Raw genomic sequence first — 17,560 nt, forward strand, 5'->3', positions numbered from 1 at the left:
TTAATCATCCAAATGTTTTTGCTTTGATCAACCTCTGAAGGTCAGTCCTGGCTTTGACAGGCCAGAAATAATGGATGATATTGCACTTAGAGCAGAAATTTGAGTTATTCCATTGAAATATTTCTGACTGATTTTCTCCTGTTAAAATATTTCCATGTCACTTTTACACAGAGTCATGAGCTAGATTTATTTCATTTGGATTGAAGAAAGATTATCTGTCACGCCCTTCAAGTCTGGACTTAATAGAGCATCTCAGCAGTCATCTTAACACACTTTATATTTTTGAAGTTCTCTTAGCGCTAAGATAGTCGTAAGTTAATGTTAAGATATGGCACTTACGACTATCTTAGCTCTCTTAGTGCTAAGATAATCGTAAGTTAATGTAAATGGATGGCACTTACGACTATCTTAGCACTAAGAGAGCTTCGAAAATATAGGTCCAGGGTTTGGTTTCACAAAATGATATTTGTGAATATGTGTTTAGAAAGTCATAGTGATAAGATTTCTTTGTGAAACAGGGTTATTGACTTCTGTCAGTATCTGATCTCTTCCTGAAGCAAATCTACCAGGGCAGAAGTTTGTGTCACTGTCTCTGAACTGTATTTTCTCCCCTTCCACCCAGCCCAAAATGGAGCAATTTGAGATTTCTTCAGATTCTCATTATCGCATCTTCAATTAAAATGGAATTATTTGTTTCTTTCAAAACTATGCATATTCAAAGACTAAACACCACTGTGACTTGTGTTGACCTGGGTCTAGATTTTCGAAACTCTTTTAGCGCTAAGGTAGTCATAAGGGCCATTCATTAATGTTAACTTACGACTATCTTAGCATTAAGAGAGATTCGAAATCTAGTCCCTGGGCCCCATTTCACACAGTGAGTGTAGCACTAAGGTGATCGTAACTCCCATGCTTTATCTTAGACTTACAACAGTCGGTTCACTAAACGAGGGATTTGCAATCACCTTAGTGCTATTATCGGTTTATGAAATGGGCCACAGGCCCTTGTATCATTATTCAACCACTAATCACTGTTACCTTCTTCCAAGTAAGTCCACTTTCAACGACAATTTACCATACTCACTGAATGTGAAAACAGGGCCTCCATCTGCCGTCTGCAGACGCGAGTGCAGCCACCATCATCTTAGACTGACAGGAAATCCTACTCGTGTACTCCCTGATTACCAGTCTTACATCATGGCAGACATCAGCAACACGCAAGATGTTACCTTGTTGAATACATCTACACGTCTACATGGATCACTGCTTAGGGTAATTGGGGCACTAACGCGGATATAGCAACTGGTTCTTGCAACTTTCAGATTTACTGTTTGGAAAAGTTCCCAATGGCAGTGTAGATTGGTTCAATTGATGCCGCTTTTAGTTTTGATTCCAGTATGGTGAGGGTTTTGTGACTGTCATTCAGAATGCTTTGTTTCATCTTTCGTGATGCAAGCATGATTTAGTTTTATACTTTGCAATTGGAACTTGTTTTTAGACCATTCTCAATGTTAAAAAGACAGTCACGTTATAATGTACGCAATATCAAAATTTTGAAAACTGTGTGTATATTAAATTGTCACATCCACTGAAAACTACCATCTTCAAAATGCATTTCTAAGTCTTCATAGCAAGTTGATTTAATTTATTAATTTTTGTTATTTCAACGCAGGTCTTTCATTAAAATAGAAAACAGAAATATTGTTTGAAAATATTCATGTTTGTATCCTGTACAACAGTAAACTGAAAGACTGGCAATAGCGTTATGTATCAAGTGCACATACTCTCTGAGAATGTTATTACATCTAAGCATTTTGAAATGCCATATTACCTAAAACCCACAATAGTGTTGTGCCACGACCACATATTCAACACGTACAAGGAATAAATTTGCTTGTGTAACATCATGAGCACTACAGCTGTTCGGGTGAAAGTTTCATGTCATTGTTGTCAAGGACTTGATGACAGACTACAATTAAAATTCTTTACTCTAAAATACAAATTGACACTGGCACTTAAAAAACAACAAATCTTTAGACATCCAACAAGTTGGCCTCCCCTGGAGACGACCAATCAACACGCAGATGCCAGGATCATTTACAAAAACAAGATTTTAAACATGTTTTTGTCAACAGAGTTCATGTGAAACAAAAGTTGATTGTCAGCAGTTTAGTATGTGTCATAAAAAAACAACTTTGTTTAAAAACTGGGTCGATGACGGCCAAAGAACCTGTGCCAGGAAGGTGTACGATCTGGCAGTATGATGACGTTAACAGATGGCGACCAATATGGTTGTGTGTTGTGTCGGAAAACAACAGCTATTGTTGCAATTGTGTCCCTGTGTTGTTTTGTTTCCATGACACTGAAAGATGTGTTATTCTTAATTTTATTGTGTAAGAATCGGAGGGTAACTTTTGGCAGGTGGTGTATTTTCTAAAACAATTCACAAGTCATTCAGTGGTACTGTGTATGTTTTCCTAAATATTGACATTGATTCAAAACGAGTTACAATATATGCCAGGAAATTGTACTTTGAGAAACTTTACATTTACCAAGTTGGTGTTTTTGTTCATAAGATGTTGTAGTGAAAATTTCATAGATTAAATCAAATGACTTTACGATCACACGGCTTTGTTTTTGTTACTTTATTGTTCAAACATCACACTTCCACAAAAATTGCTATTTTAGTTTTTCTCAGGGTGTACTGTTTGCTAACGAAATATTTCTCATGCCATAGAGCTTTCTAACTGCTATTGAGTTTGACACAAAAATTTGAAAAAAACCCACTAAGAACAAGTATGTTTATAAACACATGATACAAAGTATCTGTTACAATGGTTAGGTGATACTGGATGCTCGGAATTCTGTTGTATAATAGCAAGCTGATTTTTACCAAAGCGAATACTGCTACCTACACTACTGCAATGATTTCACAACAATGCAGCTCTGCCATAAAAGTTTATTTCCTACAATAGAAATCCTCGAGTCATGATGACAAATTCTCATGCAATGGACATAACATGCCCTTCCTAGCAACCCTTCCTATCCCATAATTCCATGACAAGATGAATGCTCATGAGTTATGTTAGCAGATTAGATGTTTATTGTAATGGGGAGACACGCCAGACTACATGTGAATTGCCAACAAGGCAATAAAACAGTTATGCCACACACATGCTGGGCAGATAGGGGTAATTGTCAAGGGCAGGTTATTTCAGCATTTTTTAATGATGGAAGACACTATTTGTTTGTTTGTTTTTCATGTAATGCCACATCAATAGTTCTAGTTTATGATAGTATTCTACGTATAATTAAGTCTGTACCAAGCAAGCCAGTGATTGAAATAATGAACATTGGGCATATTTCAACCATGTCAGAGAGCCTAACCACATAATTCTATCAGTCACCTTATGCAGGTCACTGAAGACCAATTCAAACCCAGATCTTCATGGGTAGAGGGGATTCAAACCCAGATCTTCATGGGTAGAGGGGATTCAAACCCAGATCTTCATGGGTAAAGGGGATGGTAGGGTAGCCTAGTGGTTAGAGCCTTTGCTGAGCCTTCTACTCGACAGATGTACACTTTAACCTCTTGGCTACTCCACTTTCCCAAAAGCTATTGTACACTGTCTCCTGGACCGAAAAAAGATTGCCAATGATGTCTGAAATGAGTTGGCAAGAGTAGATTGCTACCGCTCCTGTCTGAAGTACATAATTGTTCATGGCTCCTTTTGGATTTGGTTATTATTGGTTTGTAAATTTATATTGGGTAAGTTTGTTCCTCAGGCTAAAGTCAGCCAGCCAGTCAGTCTAAGAGCCATTGATACAGAACCTGTCTGTTTCCAGTAGTGTATCACCTTACAACCTGTAGTTCATTGAGAAACACATTGTCTTGCCCTGAATGAAAGGTGATCCCAGGTTGTGTTCAGAGGCCCAGCTCGGATCACTGAAGACTCCACACCATGTGGAATAATCCCTTGACACAACACGCTTTCTGTTGTAGTCAGCAAACAGTGCTCTCTGGCATTGTCCTTACAGTACATCATACTGATGAAAAACCAACTATTCTGATAGTCAAAAGAAAGTTTACTCTTTGTTGATGGTGGATAAACCTGAAACAAACCAGAAATGTTTATTCCATGGTGATGTATGTGATACATTACTGGCAACATCAGTTAGCATCTCATGACAGAGGACATGGAAATGTTGTCTGTAGGAACACAATGTCACCCAGTAATAAGCAGAATGAAGTGTAAATCAAGTCTTCCTCACAGTCCCTGAACCATATTATTTCCCTTCCATCCAGCCTTTCTGTATGCAAATGCCCATATGAAGCAAATCTAGCTTTTGCTCAGAAACAGAGGAGTGGCATATACAAAATTATGGAATTCCAGGAAAAAGCTGTATCTGCATAATTCCTGATATGAATACTTATCATGAAAATAGGGTTCATGTATGGTTGATATTCTGTGTACTGTATTCACTACCTCCATTATGACAAATTACTTCATTTTTTCAGATATGGTTATGACTGTTACTTTCCTGCTCAGTTAACATTCTGTCTGTTCTCCATCTCCAAAATTCCACATGGGATTTATTTCTCATATGAATGAATATTAATCAATACTTAATACCAAGTGGTTGATATTCTGTTTAGTCATCACTTCCAATATTCCAGATGGTATTACTTTATAATTCCTGATATGAATATTAATCATAACTTTCCACTGAATGGTTGGTATTCACTATATCTATACATAGCATCAGAGACAGTTCCGTGTCCCATCAGGGTTCTTCAACAATAAACTTCCTGGCAAAGCCTCCTTTCAGTGGTCACAAACTAGAATTCTTCCCACTGACATATCACTAAGGATAACATAGGGGTGAAATTGTGTAGTCTACCACCCAGATGTGACCTTTGTGGGGGTCCCTCAAGACCAGTCAAGTGTCCCCGCCCAAGGGCAATGGTGTTAGACACGCAACCAGTCCAGCCAGACGAAAGATGGAACCAAGTTTCAGCTGTCATGTGACCTGTGTCTGGCGTGATCTGTGATGGTGGCGGAGTCAAAGGGTACAATAACGCATGTATGGGGTGCATGGGGGAGTAGTATTGTCTGCATCAGAGATGTATAGGCAGATAGACTTGCACCAGGTTTGGGGTGATACATCAGGACACAACAATGGCCATAAAACAGGGTCATACAGTTCACTCTCTTCAGGTCCCCATGCTTGGAATTCCATATTTATTTGGCATCATTTGTCTGACTCACACCATTACAATGAGTGATGGTGGATAACATCAATAAAAATGTTATGTCTTTTCAAGGAAGTGTTAACTTATTTTTTATGGCATTAGGAGCAACAGGGTTTTTTTCATGTAGAAGGTTAGCTTGTTATTTTAATAGTAATTGAAGCTTGCACATTTGGAAGGGAGATTGTTGGTTTGTCTTCAGTGGCATTAGAAGCTGTTTGTCTTAGGTTGATAAATTATATGGTTGACAGTATCAGGGTGTCATTCAGACTGAATTTCTTCTAGTTAGGTATGTGTGGCAATTGACAAAATGTGATTGTCCCATATAGTCCTGTTTAATTTGCCTGACACTCAAGGTGGCTGAGTGGTAGCTCAGTTAATTTTGCGGAGTTGTGTCCCTTTATTAGTCCAGGATGCAATGCTCATGAGTTTCCAGATGGAGATTGATCTCATCTCTGTGTGGTGGCTCAGTTTCTTTCACAGTTATGTCCCTTTATTATCCCAGGATCCATTGATTTTAGGCTCTTATGCAGACTGATCTCATTCATACCTTGGTCTGGTGGTACCAAAGACATAAATGTATACCTTCTTGGGTAAACAGGGCTTTCCTCAAACAACATACATTACATTCTATATCAATGTTAAACCCAACTCTTTCCCTAATTGTGTTGATTGATGCTCATGCTGTTGATCACTGGATTGACGGGTTCTGACTTGATTATCAACAGACCATCATCATATAACAGTAATATTGCTGAGTGCAGTGTTAAACAACAAATCAACCAATTCAATCAACCATTCTGCTTTGAGGCAAACTTCATGAGTCAGATGATTAGAAGATCCACCTTGTCTCTAAACAAACCACATGCTAACATGCTTTTAGCATGTCTTGTGAGTGTTCCATGATATATCACACAATAGTAATCAGATCTTAAGGTGCCGAGCAAACAGATCTAGGAGCTATCACATTAGCTCTTTGCCGAAACCGCAACTTATGTTTCCGATATCTATTATCATAAACCAAGCAGTTGTATGGTTGTGTCGCCCTGAGAAGCTCTTTCTTTATATGTCCAGATAACTGACCGCGGGGCAGTCAAGGGTGCAGTAATTAAGGAATATCGTCTCTCAGAAGGATCCGTATCAGCTGGTCATTACGGATGATTAACATGCTTCTCGGATTAAAGGATTCAAAGCCATTTGTTTCCATCATGGGAGTGAGGTCGTAGGGGCTGATGGACAGTGGTATCTGGACGGCTGATATAGTGGGGATTTGCAGAGCAGATGCAACCCTGAGAGTTGAAGTGTCCATTTGCTTGTCAATAATGAGTCCTCTTATCTGTTGGTCTGATAAGAAGTTTTGGGGAAGGTATGGCATGATGAGAATGATTTTTGGCATGGAGGTGACCTTGATGTTGGCCTTTTTGCATGGTGGCTTTGATGCTTGTGTTTCTGTTGATTGTCTGGGATGATGATTGATTGTTTGATCAGTTGAGTGGGATGAGTTTTACTCAAATTCTGGCAATACCACTGACATATCATAGCAGGGCAACCAGATTGTGGCTCCACATTGTACAGTTGAACAATGCAAGATCTTCAGCATGAGTGAATACTTTGGCAGCTCTGTTGAAAAGATGAGAAGGATTAGTTTAGGATGGTAGGAGTCGAAGCTCGATGATTCAGGGTGCAAGAAAAGGGGTGGTATTGATGATGGAGGGATGGGAGGAGAAATGATGAAAATATGATGGAAAGAAGCAAGGGAGGATAATGAAGTGATACTGACAGTGAAGGATGGAAGGGAAGACGAATTAAAGATGGGTGGATGATGATTGGGATGGGAGAAAGGAGGTGTAATTGATGAGATAAGGAAGAGGAAAGGAAGAAAGAAATTAGTGATAATGAAGTAGTGATTCTGATGGAGTAAAGGATGGAAGAAGGATGAATTAATGCTGGGTAGATAATGATTGGGGATGGGAGAAAAGGGTACTGGTATTAAGTATACAATAAACCATGACCCATGAGCATTACAAAGAAGTAAGGCTGTTTTCCTGAGGGAAACGGACCGTCCAGAAACTTATGCCGAAACGTCACTATTGTCAAGTTAAAGAAGTTGATCATCCATATAGTTTTGTCATAGAGTGACGTCAGGAGTGGTTGAACTTCTCTTTTGTCAATGGCAACGTTTCGTTATACGTTCGTATATTTTTTTCAAGCATATGGTATAAGAATGGTTTGAGAACCTATGCTGAAACATCACTGTTGTGGAAATAAATAAGTTATCATCCATAAAATTCTGACATCTCTATACCACCAACTTCTAGAATACCACTCAGACAAATCTGTTTTCTGACAACAGATGGAAACCCATCCACATGAATATCCTATCGTTCATCTCATAATCTTCTTCAGTGGTAGACATTCCACTGCCTGAGTGGTGTCACCACTGAATGTTCACTTCAATTTAGTCCCATCAACCTTGTAGTCAAGCAGGAACCGGCAGACCATCCACAGGTAGGACATGTCATGGCTACTGCTACCTGCCTTCATCATGACAAGACCTGACAAGTCTGTTGGTTACACTGTACAGATATGCTTTGTTTAAATGGCATTCTAGATGTTGGTGGTGTACTACTTTATTTTGACAATGGTGACGTTTCGGTGTAGATTTTTATACCGTTTTCAAGCTTCAAACATTAATCATGTGCACCAAAACATTGCCATTGTGAAAATACAGAAGTTGATTATCTATAAAGATTTGTTATGTAGGTAAAGATACACTTTGTTCAGCTCTTCTGTAGTAAAGGGGCGCTAGTGCAGAGCAATTTCCGTGGACTGGTTGTTCCTTGTGTTATTGTTTTTCTCCCATGAGTACCTGGATGATATCCCAGAATTTGTGACTGGTTCGTGACCTCTGCTGTGCCACACGTATGCGCAATTGATAGTTTACGTATGGACTGATCAACAAACATGAAGTCATTTCTACTTCATTATTGTGAAAACAAATGAAACACTTTGAAGTTTGAATCATCTGCCAGTGGTAAAAAACTGTTAGGACTGAAAGATAATGATGTCAATGTACAGCTTTATATTTTGTCTTATAGCCCTAGTTAGTTTAATATCATATTTGTATGCATTTTGAAAGTTAATAAAAAGCACATGGTCTACTTATACATGTACATATAGTGAATTTGTAACATGAGTTTAATATCGAAACATTGTATAGATTGCCGACATGAATCATATTCCGCACAAGCCCTGTGTGCGACCTAGAGTATGTTGTCTGTAATGCAGATTCTGCTGCATGCTACAACAAATAAGTTAAAACAAAATACAAATATTAAATTTAAAACGCACTAAAGTTATATCAACAATTTCAGGCTACTACCTTGTCCAGCAATGTATCTATCAATATCCACATAAAAGAACAATATGCCATTTATCTGCAACCGGTAAATAATCCTGCTCTATGTCATGTGTCTTTCAACAGTCTAATATGCAAAAAAGTGATACATCGTATTAGATTTTTCACCTTGGTGTATCGTCTCATTAGTCACCCAAGATAGCAGACCTGGCGACTAATTGTATGATGTCCGCCATTCTAAGTAATTTAGTTAGCCAATAATGAGCAGTCAATCAATCAACGTATTGGCGGTTAATTCTGTTGTTTTTACACTTGCACTTTACGACAGGGTGTAGTCAGGATAGATTAGTACATCTATACATATAAACACTGCCTTTTGACAAATCCACTGTGGAAGATAAAAGTAATTAATCAAACAGTGTGTTATCAGTTAATCCTTTGATGGATGTTTGTTTTTGTAACAATGCCAAATGAGAATGTTTGTCAGGAAATAATGTTGTGCAACCACCAAACATGCCTGTTATAAATTCATTAACTGAACTTCAAGTGAATGGTGACAAATAATGTGCTACAGCAAGATAGAAGTAATCTCTGTATTGCATGCAGCCTGAAAACACTTATGGGCAGACACTGTTTTGTGGATACCAATGGAACTTCATTGCTACGTAAGAAATACATTTAAGCATTTACTGTGCACTTGGGTAAATAGGTATAATCAATTTGTTACTTAAGAAAATTTTCAGATTTTTCTACCAAAGTCATTCTTATTCGTTTACTGATTCAGATAAATCAAATGTGTGTTTTTATTATCATAGATAATAGTCCAGGGGTGTAGCTATCAAAAACTGAGCCAGCCCTCATTTCCATCTAAATATAAGGCTTTCCAATCGATCAGACTTACATGAAACAAGGGACATGTGAAAATTTTGAAATTATTAACAATGATCTATTTATTCATTGGCACACTCATGAAATATCAATCATAAAAATACCAATATCTCTAAATTATTTTGTCCGGTATATTTTGACAGAAATAGGATCAAACTGGATCAGTTTATTAAAATTACACATGAACTATCAGGGATATTTTCAAATTACGGCATGTGATGGGCATCCACCCTTCTCACTGTTTTGGGGGAAGAAATTCTGCCATTGTGATCAGTAGCCTAGTCCCCGTGTTCGTCATGGTCGAGGTAGCAGGTGCTGACCAACTTGCAGCTTGATTTTGTAGTTAGACCGTTGGCATTTTAAATGGTGGTGTAATGAAAACCAGCCTCTTTTGGATCATGCACTTGAACTAGTAATGGATGCAAACTTGATCTGGTAACTGTATGGCTAAAATAATGCCTGTGTGACGTAAAAGCAACTCGACTCAGCTCAACTCAATTCAACTAGACCATTGGCAAGAAACATTAATCGCTCTGCATCAGTGCCCCTTTAAGGTGAAATTTCTGAATCCCCAGATTTGCAATCACCACTCATATTATTTTCACGTCTGTTTTGCCTGTTATTCCCAATAGAATTGTACCTAAACAGGACTGTTTCTTCTATGCCTCAGTGGTGAATATTTTTGATAATATCTCAAAGATCTGTCTTACAAGGGTTAGTAGGGTAGCCTAGTGTTAAAGTTGTTCACTCATCATGCTGCAGATCCAGTGTTTTTCTTCACAAGGGCACAGTTCGTGAAGCCCATTTCTGGTGTCCCTTGCTGTGATATTGCTGTGATATTGCTAAACACAGCGTAAAACCATACTTTCTCATTATCTTAGGAAATCTCATTCTGTTGGTACAAAGCACTTGCTGCACCCTTAGACCTACATAATATACCAGAAGATGCAACTTGTAGCAGACACGCATCAAGAACTCCTTGAAATTTGACCTTTTGATTTCAAGTCAACACTTTTTCATCTCCCATGAGTCAGTGGGGCCATGAAAGACGAACAGACATGCAATATTTTGACTGTAAGGTATGCACGACCTGTGATACACATTCCCAGTGTTTTAGCACCTCTGCCCTGAACAGGCCCATAACCATAAACTCATTACACTGACCAGAAGAAAACTAGCCATACTTTGTCCGTAAAATACGACTGGGCATGTTTACACTGATAATGTCTAGACAAGGATCGTAAACAGCTTGGTGTGTGAAGGTGATATCCTTACCTGTAAGCCAATACACTCACTTGCCCAGGTGAGAAATGGCTTTCAACACAGTTACTGAAATAAGGTGGCAGGAGCTGTTCGAGGGGGAATAAACTGACCAGAAAAAGTTGACCTCTGGTGTCTTGATGTATGGGGGTTCCATGAAGGTGGGAAATGTGCTGAAAGACATAGGATTAACAGACTAAAGGAGGTTTTGTCTGAATGGAATTTGAATGCTGGGTAGATGCGAATGTTGGAGGGCTCATAAAGCTGGTTGAAGGAAGCAAATGCTCATTTGTATTTGTACTGGGTTGTGAAATTAGATGAATTAAGACAGTTTGTCAGAAAACGGCAGACACTTATATCTTACTGTGGAACTGTCAGTTGGAATGTTTGGCAGACTTACAAATGCAAAGAGTGATCACTATATATGAGAGCAGTAGTCATATATTACAGATGGGATATGACACAAAACACACAGGATAACCAAGTTAAAAACTTCTTCATTGATAAGCTCATGTTTGGAACATACTTCAGATTTGATAAATCTACATGATATTTTTCAGAAGATGCTGGAGAATAGTGTTTTGTCCTCATGTGGTTTTTGTGAGAAATTTTGTTTGTTGGACAGTTTTGATGTCCATGAAAATATCTTGTTTTGGTTCAGCGTTCAGTCTGATATGAAGCGGGAACAACACAACGGGAAAAGTTTGTATATTAAAACAAGTATCCTTGTTGTCACCTACCTATGCAGTAGCAATGCATTGTAAACATGATCTACCCATGACTTCTGTTAATGCTTTGAGCATACTTTAGTGTAGAGTTTCGCAGAATAGAAGAATCCACTTTCATACTCTTGTTGCTGGTCCTTGATGATGAAGATGAAGATGAAGATGAAGATGAAGATGAAGATGAAGATGAAGATTTAGGTTACATTTGGCTTTCTGCAACCCATGCTTGTCATAAGAAGCAATGATCGACATCAGGGGTCCCGGCTAACTGACTTCGTTGACAAGTCCTCATATCTCAATTGCATAGATTGATGCTCATAATGTTGATCACTGGATTCTCTGGTCTAGATTTGAATTCTAGTATTTACAGACTGCAGCCATATAGATGGACTATTGCTAAGCTTGGCATTACACAACAAACGATAAGTAAATCACAGTGTCCTGCAAGGTGCACTCAGGATGAGAGCTGAATACTCAAGGTAGTCTAGTGGTTAAAGCATTTCCTCATCACAGCTAAGGCCAGGGTTCTGTTCCCAACTTGAGCAATGTATAAAGTCTAATTCCAGTGTGACCCTGCTGTGATATTGCTGAGATATTGCAGAAAATAGTGTCAAATTGTATTCTTCATAATGAATGGAATTATATTTGAAAAGGCAATCCTGATTCTGAGACTAGAGAGAGACTCAGTGAGGTTTCACAATGGCTGTTCAGACCACCATGGCACCCATGTCCTGCCTGCTTGTGATGAGAACTGATGTAGCAACACTATCTCAACACACTATAATTCAATAATTGAGAACTCCTGGTGACATTGCCTGTATTTCAGACGTATCAGTGACAACCGCCTGGTGTGTGACTGTCACCTGGCATGGCTGGCACGATGGCTGCGAGCGAACCCAACTCTGGCTCTCTTCACCGAATGTGCTATGCCAAGTCACTTGAAGAACAACGAGATAGCCGAGCTGCAGGACATGGATTTCAGGTGTATTCGTAAGTAGTTTCTGTGCAAACAAATTGCTGTGTTAATCTGTTGGCACTGTTGGTTGGTTTTTAGGTTCTGGTGGAATGTGTGTCTGTGTGTCTGATCATGCATGTTTGTTTCGTCATGCATGTATGTTTCGTCATGTATATGTTTGTGCCTCTGTCTGTCTGTGTGTGTGTTTCTGTATGTATGTGTCTGATCATGCATTTGTGTTTCGTCATGTATATGTTTGTGCCTCTGTCTGTCTCTGTGTGTGTTTCTGTATGTATGTGTCTGATCATGCATCATGTGTCTGATCATGTGCCTGATCATGCATCATGTGCCTGATCATGCATCATGTGCCTGATCATGCATCATGTGTCTGATAATGTGCCTGATCATGCATCATGTGTCTGATCATGCATCATGTGTCTGATCATGCATCATGTGTCTGATCATGCATCATGTGCCTGATAATGCATCATGTGTCTGATCATGTGCCTGATCATGCATCATGTGTCTGATCATGCATCATGTGTCTGATCATGTGCCTGATCATGCATCATGTGTCTGATCATGCTTTGTGTTGGTTGGTCTTAAAGTTTTGTAAGTATGTGTGTCTTTTTGATCATGCATGTATTTCGTCATGCATATTTTTGTGCCTGTCTGTCTGATACATGTGTGTGTGTGTTTCTGCATGTCTGTGTTTGATAATGTGTCAGATCATGAATTGTGTGTATGTTTACATCAGTCTGATCATGCAGTGTGTGTCTGATCACATCTGTGTCTGATCGTGCATCATGTGTCTGATCATGCAGGTGTGCCTGTGTGTCCTGTCATTTGTTACTGTATGGTCATGCAGGTTGAGTAGCATGAAGGATTATTAAAAAATATATATATATTAAATGGCTTCCATTAATACCCTTTTGAGAGCCAGCATGGGAGTTGATGTTGTCAAAACAAGATGAAAAATTAAATAATTAACCAACCAACTTAATTACTTATGGATCAATTCAAATGAAGCAAACAGAATCTAACTCCTGATGCAGAATCTGATAACACGTACAGGGTTTTTTCACACCTTTTAACATTGATAAGGCTAATATAGGTATGACCAGTTTCTTTCTGATAAGGGTTAATGTGTCTTTCTCTCTCACCAAGGACACAAACTATGTATTAATCTCACAGGAAGTTACTGTTTACACAGAAATTATCAGTTACATTTTTGCATGTACATGTGCACAATTTGTTTTAATAACAGAGTGCAATCTTTAGATTTGTCTCTTAATTATTTTCAAATAAAGAAATATTGACAAAATCCTTTTCAAACTCAACAATAATTTTTTAAAAGATGTTTTCAATGTCTGTTTTTGCTGTAAAAGACTATCATTGGTCTGTCAAGATGTTCTAATTAAAGAAGACAAAAATTGAAATAATGAGTTTTTCTCTGTATAAACTTGGCTCAAGGCTATATTCAAAGTTGATACACTTGAAATAATGAACTGTAATGAGGTACTGCAGAACTGTGAATCAGATGTGCTCTAAACGAAGACTAGGAACCGTAATTGCAATTTACTTCTTGACATGTGTATGTCAAAATACAGTAAATATTTACCAATCAGTCTAGATTTGTTTCCAAAACAACACGATGTAAAAGCAACTAATTTCTTCAGCAGTCAAACATCAATTATACTTCTTGCAACAAAAAGGCAAGCACCCAGAACAGAAGCTCATTAACTAGTATAAGAGATCTCTCTGAAACAAGATGGCAGCCATTAAAGTAATTCATTCCAGGAAGGTTTGAACCAAGGGATATTCAGTTACTGTGTGTGTTTGGAAACAAACTACACAAGCAGTTTGTCATCTACTCAAAGCTTAAGAGGGACCAGTTTAAGATGGTCTGTAACATGGCTGCAATAGAACCCATGTGTTGTAGATGATCTTCACATGTCTGGTCATGTGGTCCATATGATGCTGTCATATATTCCAGACAACTACTATTAGGTCTCATATTTTCCAGCAGACAACCATAAGTTATTTGAAAATACACTTTGGTTTTTATTGTTATGCCGTTATAATTTCCAGACAACTTCTTTTAGGTCTCATCATATTATCCAGCAAACAACTATACGTGAAAATACACTTCGGTTTTTATTGTTATCCCATTATATTTTCCAGACAACATCTTTTAGGTTTCATCATATTTTCCAGCAAACAACTCCAAGTTATTTGAGAAGACACTTCAACTTAATTGTTTCAACAAACACATTCAAAAACTGTAACCATAGACCATGTAAAATAACTTGATAAATGTTTTGCAGATATATGTTTTGTTTTGTTTAGCCTTTTTATGTATATAACAGCTGGACTGTGGCTAAAATTACACACTCTGGCATCTGTTTAACGATCATATAGTTTTAAATGTTATAGTTGGAAGATTCAGAATATTATGAACTAAATTGTGTTATGGTTTGTGGAATGTAAATGTATATTATATTTGGAACTGATATGAATTCATGAAAAGATTCAGCTAAATATTATTGAACATATAACATGCAAATCCAAAGTATTGCAATTTGCCGCATATCAGTGTTTTATTCCAGTAAAAACTTATCTCAACAAAGATAATTATGTGATAATATTACTAATAATGGTGATTTGAGGAGTGACTTGATCGACCAAGAATGAACTGTTCGGTGTACAATAAGCACGATATTGGCTATGATCTCTAAGTGAACATACTGTTGTTTGTTGCAGCGGGGGTGGACAACCCCCACCCTCACGCCTGTGTGGCAGAGAACCTATGTCCTCGGGAGTGCACCTGTACAGAGGGCATCATCGACTGTCGGGACAAGGGTCTGACCCAGATTCCTGACAACATCCCAGAAACTGCAACTGAACTGTGAGTCTTCAGTAAATGACATTTAGATGACCACAATGGCTTCTGAGTATGTGTATTGAAAATGCCTTGTTTTACTTTAAACCGAAGCTTAAAGGTTCTGTTTTTAATCCAGAAATATCGTGGCTCAAAAATGCTCTGGCCCCTAATAAGCACATGCTTTTTGCATGTGCATATCATGCATTGTGTTTAGGGGTGGTATAGAGGGAAATGGTGGTGCATTCATAAGATGTCTGCCTTTGAAACGTTTGTTAACATTTACACTTCCTATCCAAATTGAAAGTTCATTGTCCCCTACTTTTTTTAAGAGTATACATACATGCACTCACGCACTCACGCACTCACGCACACACACATGTGAAACAATCCTAAGTTGTATTGTAAGTTTTATCAAGGTACTGCTCAACGTCAGATGCAAGAATTCAGTTACCTGTAAACTGTCCAGGTTAGCTTTTCAGAGTTGTTGATTGTCAGAATCTGTTGGGAACACATTTGAGCACATTCCATATTGATCCCAATGACATCGATTGTCAGGAAAGAAATGCTATTTTCCTCCAAACATATTGCACCCAGCAGATGGTTGATAGTGAGTGTTTTGTGAACGAATTCAGTAAATCAATTGTCATTTGAGTAAGGTTTGGGAACTGCTGTGTTACTAGGAGAAAAACAAATTTGAATCAAATTGAGCATGTTAAGTGGTCCATTGATCGCTAAGTTTGTAAAACCACAAATTGAAGGAGAGTGTTTGAAGCCTAGTACTCAATGTGCCACAAAGTTGGCAATGTCAACGCCACTGTATTTGAAAGGGAAATTATTCCGTCATCCAATTATTGTCTCTCAATTTGTTCTCTATGCTGTGCAGGGAATTATATTTGTGCTTTTTGTGGTGTAAACTTTCACATAACCTCAACAGTCGCTGTGTAAATTTTCTTATTGGGATTTGATACATTTGACACAGCGACCTTATTTGGGCGGATTCAATGTTCTTGTCTTAGAGTGATGGCTTGCAGGCGTTCAATTTTGGTAGATTGTGAATTGGAAATTCTGGTATACAGTTGGACTTTGTTTATTGATATTTAACTCAAAAGCTCTCAGAAAATACAAGACAAGTACAAGAAAATGATTTCCCAAGTGTAATTAATTAAGATTATTTTTCAAACATGATATACTGAGGGAAGGAAATATTGGATCATATGAAATACATCCTTCTACACAGCTTGTGGAGAATCCTGAGGAAAAAATAAAAGAACACTTGTGCTTTCATGTGATCCAATGTCAAGAATCAAAATTGAGCCATGGAACCAGAGCTACTCAATATTCTGACCTCCCATCAGTTCTGGTAAGGTCTTCTGCCTCAGTGTGCCATATCTGGTTGGAACAGTTAGGTCATCTCTGCCACCAGCTGTAGAACATGTCGGTTCCAATTTGGTATTGGCACCAAATGTCTTGGAACCTGACAGTGTGATAAAGTAGAAGACCTTGTGTTGATGTCGTATCTTGTATCTCCTGTCATTCGAGGTGCTGCATTGTCCATCAGTGGTTCCATGAGCACTGGTTAACCCCACCATCAGATGTGTAATTGCTGTAATGTTAATACGTTTTCCGTTTTTTTGCAGGCGTATCGAAGAAAACCACATAACCCAGATTCCCTCAAGAGTATTTTCAGAACTTAACAAGCTTCAGAGGATGTGAGTATTGACTTAAAGCATGTCATCATGTTAAATTCCTGAGCCTAGATTTTCGAAGCTCTCTTAGTGCTAAGATAGTCGTAAGTGTAACATTAACTTACAACTATGTTAGTACTAAGAGATCTTCGAGAATCTAGGCCCTGATCTCAAGAGGACCAAATATAACTGTAATATAGCATAGTGTGGCATTAAATAACAAAAACAACAATTATAATATTTATGATTCCTGGAACTCGGTCATCAAAGCAGTCATTTTGCTTGCAACACAGAAAATATAACGATCTAATATATAGCCATTCCGACATAATATTTTTCAAGAAATATATTCTTTAACGGTTTGTCTCTTTGTTTTACCTGCTGAGTAAGATATGTATTCTCATTTTGCAAACGCCTAGTGTCATCACTGATATTCTGTAATCTATAGATGACAAGACTTTATGGATGATCAACTTCTTTATTTTGACAATGGCAACATTTCGGTATAGATTCTTGTATTGTTTTCAAGCATTAGAGGGAAAGATGGGGTACAC

General features: G+C 38.0%; 1 protein-coding gene across 5 annotated transcripts in view; it reads left to right on the top strand.

Moving 5' to 3' along the window:
• Positions 1-17,560, top strand: part of LOC137265332 (slit homolog 2 protein-like) — a 163,334-nt gene that overhangs the window by 98,214 nt on the left and 47,560 nt on the right. For all 5 annotated transcript variants that reach the window (XM_067800708.1, XM_067800711.1, XM_067800712.1 and 2 more), the window contains exons 8-10: positions 12,309-12,472; positions 15,201-15,345; positions 16,959-17,030. In XM_067800708.1, the coding sequence (XP_067656809.1) occupies positions 12,309-12,472; positions 15,201-15,345; positions 16,959-17,030 (381 nt within the window). The remainder of the gene's footprint in view (positions 1-12,308; positions 12,473-15,200; positions 15,346-16,958; positions 17,031-17,560) is intronic.

This window comes from Haliotis asinina, chromosome 15 (assembly GCF_037392515.1).
Source record: "Haliotis asinina isolate JCU_RB_2024 chromosome 15, JCU_Hal_asi_v2, whole genome shotgun sequence".
In the NCBI taxonomy this organism is placed as follows: Eukaryota; Metazoa; Mollusca; class Gastropoda; order Lepetellida; family Haliotidae; genus Haliotis; species Haliotis asinina.